We start from the raw sequence: 4,950 nt of genomic DNA, 5'->3' as shown, positions 1-4,950 counted from the left end.
TAAGATTTCTCAACTGATATGAAAGGTCCACATCCCCAGTTGGTGTAAATATCCCAAACTCCTCTGAACTCAATGGAACTGTATCAATTTACACCAACTCAGGCCCTGACCTTTCGTTTTTTGTCTTTGCTGCTGGGTAATCTTTGGAGGTCAACTTCAAGTAGCCAGAGCAGCTTGAGCTATGTGCTCCACTAGTGGCTGCATCTCAAGAACTGCTGGTGCAAGGCAGGAGGGGAAAAAATCTCTGCTCTCCCAGAGGTGCTTATGTGGAGTTAATGAAGGAACGGGGTACACCAGGTCAGCTGAGAACCTGTTGCCACTGGGCTCTGAGCTATTGCAGTTCATGTATGTTAGAAATCACTGTTTTCTTCTGCAAACACTTTGGGACATGCTTTGGGACTCAGCCCTGCCTTGTTTTTAACTCATGGTCCTTCCAGGGATACTGTCATCCTGTCAGATCCTGGGCAGGTGTTGTTCCCCCTCTGGGAGGTTGGAGTCGGCTGGGGCTGGTTGTCGGTTTACTCAGGAGATGAGATCAGAGCTGGCCTTACAGCCCTGGGGAGCAGATTCAGCTACTTAGCCCCTGAGTAGGAACATCCTGGACTGTGACGTTCTCTAAAGACTGCAGAGGCCAGGATCAGCTGTAGAGCTGGGAGAGGTTTTCAGTCCTTTGTCTCTCACCCAAGGCTGCCCAAGGTGGGCAGCAGGAAGCAGCACCCCTCTGTGGAGTGGATCCCTGTCTGCCTGGAACTGCAGAGAGACTCAGGAAATTCACTGCAAGGACATGGAAACTGCTGCTGGATAACACAGCGATGGGGGCAGGAGAGAGATGAGCAAAGAATCCTAGCGCAGGAGAATCCTAGCGCAAGTTGGGGAAAAGTCCACAAAGACCAACATGGTACATTTTCTCTTTCAATTAAATATCTGCCAATATTAATACAAAAGAAACTTAATAACAGAAATATGAATTGCGTTTGCAATTCTTTATGACTTTTATCATCAAACAAGTAGAGTCTGACAGATCGGTTTTAGCAGAAAAAAAAAGACTTTTCATTGAAATTGTGAAAATCTGTAATGTTTGTCTTTTTGGCACTAGAGAAAATTTCAATTTAAAATCTGTTTGAAAACTTATTTTCTTCCTCCTCTTCTTCCTCCTCCTCGTACTACTACTAATAATACATTTTCAGTTTTGCAATGTACATTGTTGGATTTTTTTAATAGCAGAGATTTTCCATGAAAAATGTGTTCAATTGAAAACTCAATTTTCTTTGATGTAATATAAGTAGAGATCAAGCCTGCCCAAGGTGGGCAGCAAGAAGCGACCCTCTGTGGCGTGGATCCCTGTCTGCCTGGAACTGCAGAAAGACTCAGGAAAGTAACTGAAAGGACATTGCAAAACTGAATCAGACACATCGCAAGCTGGGGGAAAGTCCACAAAGACCAACACGGTAAATTTTCTTTTTCAATTAAATATCTGCCAATATTAATACAAAGGAAACAATAATAGAACTATGACTGGCAGGTGCAATCGTTATAACTTTTATTATCAAACAAGTAGAGTCTTACAGATTATTTTAGCCACAGCGATGCGGGCAGGATGGAGAGATTAGCAAAGAATCCAAGCTTTAAGTCAGACTGGGGATTAATACTGTCCAATACTAACACTAATACTAATATTAATACTGTCCAATTACATCACAGTTTCAAACCGATTTGCTCTGTTACAGCCATTTTTATTTCTCTTACTAAGGGGTACTTGCAGGATGGTAAAACTGAGTAAGTAGCAAAGTTGATACCCACAGAATATGTTTTAAAAATACGAATGCCTTTAAATTGATGCATACATGGTTGAAGCCCCCAGCCAAAGACTGTTTCTCTTGACCCTACCCAAGGACACAGAGGAGGTGCATTGGACTAGAACCCAGATCTCCTGCTCATGCACCAAATCCTCTGTCCCACATGGTTGCCAGCTAAATAAAAATGCTGTCGACAGATGCAAAGAACATTTAGGTAATAAGTCTGTCCCCAAGTAAGGGGAGTGTCCAAGACAGAGAAGGCAGACAAAGGGATTTTCAGGAAACAGAGGCACAGAGAGAGTAAGTGACTTGCCCAACATCAAAGAGAAGATCAAGAATAGAAACAAAGTCTCCTGACTGCCCCTGACCCACACATCCCAGCCAATAAAGTCACAGAGGTAAACAGAGCAGCACAGCAGTAACTGAGTCATGCTCCCACCCCATCACTGCATAGAGAAGGAAATGCAGCTGGTGTGTGTTGCCATAACTCAGTGTGTAAACAAGGAGCAGGCCATCCGAGTGGTGTTGGGGTAAAACTATTACAGACAAGCTGCCACTTCCGATGCTGTGTGAGTCGACGTATTTCCAAATAAGTGACAGTCATGCTGTGCTGGGATTTTGGTATTTCAGTTCCATGTCCAAGTTGTGAACCTCTTGTTAGTCAAAACAGAGAGAACTTCTTGGCTAGAATCGTTGGATTTGAGTTGTGCTTTGTTCCATCCTTCCTAATGTATTTTAACAAGCCACATCTCGGGTCAGATCCTCCGCTGGTGTAAACTGTAGCGGCTCCACTGCTTTTAAGAGTATTAATCCTTTTCACACTAGTGTGATAATGAACCTCACTAGTGGTCTGATTGTCACAGGGCTGGAACACTTGCAGCTCTAATCAGTGGACGTGAGAAGGGCTGTGCACCTCTGACATTCACATTGCATGTTATCATGAAGCAGAAAATTAGATTCATTTCCTCTGTGTCTCTGATCCTGACCATTGCCTTGTCCTTTCCTCCACAGCCATCACACAATCTATTGAGGAAGAAAATGTCCAACCAAACCATCATGACCGAGTTTCTTCTCCTTGGATTCTCTGAGGTGCGGGAGCTTCAGATTTTGCACTTTGTGCTTTTTCTAGTGCTTTACCTGGCAGCTCTGATTGGAAACATTCTCATCTTCATGGTTGTAACCCTCAACCGCCACCTTCACACCCCCATGTACTTCTTCCTGATGAATCTGTCCATCATAGACCTTGGCTCCATCTCTGTCACTGTCCCGAAATCCATGGCCAATTCCCTCATGAACACCAGGTTGATTTCTTATTCTGCATGTGTCACCCAGTTCTTTGTCTTCATCCTCTTTGCTACAGCAGATGTTGCCTTCCTGACCATCATGGCGTACGACCGATACGTTGCCATCTGCCAACCACTGCATTACGAGAGAGTGATGAACAGGGGAGCTTGTGTCCAAATGGCAGCCAGTGCCTGGGCCAGTGGTATTCTCAATGCTGCTGTGCACACTGGGAACATGTTTGCACTATCCTTCTGTAGAGGCAACACGGTGGATCAGTTCTTCTGTGAAATCCCCCAGCTCCTCAAACTCGCCTGCTCTGATTCGTATCTCAGTGAAACTGGGGCTACTATCTTTAGTGTCTGCTTGTTGTTCAGCTGCTTTGTTTTCATAATTGTGTCGTATGTTCATATCTTCACCACAGTGTTTAGAATCCCCTGTGAGCAGGGTCGGCATAAAGCCTTCTCTACCTGCCTCCCTCACCTCACTGTGTTCTCATTGTTCATTTGCACTGGCGCCTTTGCCTATCTGAAACCAATCTCCAGATCAACGTCCACTTTGGATCTGGTGGTGGCTGTTCTCTACTCCGTGGTGCCTCCCTTGATGAATCCTATCATCTACAGCATGAGGAACAAAGCGATCAAAGCTGCTTTGTGGAAAATATTTGGAGGGACATTATTCACCTCCATGCTGGATTAAATCATCCATCTTTCTGCTTTGATAGTCATTTTTTACTGTGTTTATAAATATAGTCAACAAATAAATTATTGTCTCTATGAGAAAACAGTGTGTAATCCATTTATGCACCTTGAGATATTTGCACTGGCAAATATCCAGAAAAACACCACTCAGGTCAGTGTAAATAAGATTAAAATCTTTCAGTCAGTCTATCTCTTGGTCACCATGCATCTGGTAAGAATTCACATCATATGGATGTGGACAGTTGAAATTGGAGAGAGTCCAGTGGAGGGCAATGAACATTATTAGTTGGTTGGAGCATATGACTTATGAATATTTTGGCATGTATTCAGGTGTGTCAGTTCTTGGGTAGTGTTTTCCCAGAAAACTGAAGATTTGCTTCCCACAACAGTGACGAGTTAGCAAAGTGTTTCTGTGGCTCTCTGAGTTCCTGTTGAAATGACTGATTTTAACGGGTCTACGGTCCGAGAAAGGCATGTAACTGAGTCCCCTTCAGTTCTTCCCCTGTGCAGTGGGAGAACCTGAGGTCACCCACTTATTTACTCTGCATGGCCCCGGCACAGTTCTCCTAGTCTCTTTCCACTTGCAAGGGGGCCTTGCCCTTTGCATGCCCTCTGAATCTCTCCAGAGAGGGATTGAAAGAAAATCACAAGCCCCAGGCATTTGAGACCCCCCTACCTAATCGCTTCTGCAGCGGTGATTCTGGAGAATGAGGCCAAATGTGGATCCTATTGTGGTCACTGAGATTTCCACTGTACCAGATTTGCCTGTTACCTTGGGATTCACTCATTTATTAGGGTTACTTTTCTGGGGGAGGAGGAGGATTGTAATTCTATCAATGTGCTGCTTGTGTCACTTGTATTTTCATATGGAGCTTTATTTCCACTTTCTGTAAGTCCCCTCCCAACAGAGCTACCCTGCAGGACCTAAATTTCCCAGGGCTGGATTCCTCCAGCCCCAGACTCCGATAAACACCCACATATACACACACACACACATTCAGAGATTAATAGAGTGCATGTGAGCATACCGGGTCAATCAGCACTCCCAAGCTGATCCCTTATATGTCCCTGGACTCAGCAGGCTGGGTCGAACAGCACTTCCAAGCTGCCACCCTTATATGCCACAGGTTCATCCCATCCCTATCCCCACTTTCGCATTACAATTATTCTGG

The 4,950-nt window shown here is 44.5% G+C and overlaps 1 protein-coding gene across 1 annotated transcript; it reads left to right on the top strand.

The window, feature by feature from the left end:
- The first annotated feature begins 2,834 nt into the window (after positions 1-2,834).
- Positions 2,835-3,776, top strand: LOC137166299 (olfactory receptor 14A16-like). Its single transcript, XM_067567951.1, has one exon. The coding sequence runs from the start codon at positions 2,835-2,837 to the stop codon at positions 3,774-3,776; it is 942 nt and encodes a 313-aa protein (XP_067424052.1).
- The last annotated feature ends 1,174 nt before the right edge of the window (positions 3,777-4,950 follow it).

The sequence above is a fragment of the Emydura macquarii genome, unplaced genomic scaffold (genome assembly GCF_026122565.2).
Source record: "Emydura macquarii macquarii isolate MOO-44397 ecotype Brisbane River unplaced genomic scaffold, CSIRO-AGI_Emac_v2 contig_2828, whole genome shotgun sequence".
NCBI lineage: Eukaryota > Metazoa > Chordata > Testudines > Chelidae > Emydura > Emydura macquarii.
Note: the sequence above shows the minus strand (reverse complement) of the source record. Positions and strands in the feature narration are given on the sequence as shown.

Coding starts and splice junctions, on each gene's coding strand:
- LOC137166299 (XM_067567951.1), top strand. CDS start 2,835: ATGTCCAACCAAACCATCATGACCGAGTTTCTTCTCCTTGGATTCTCT.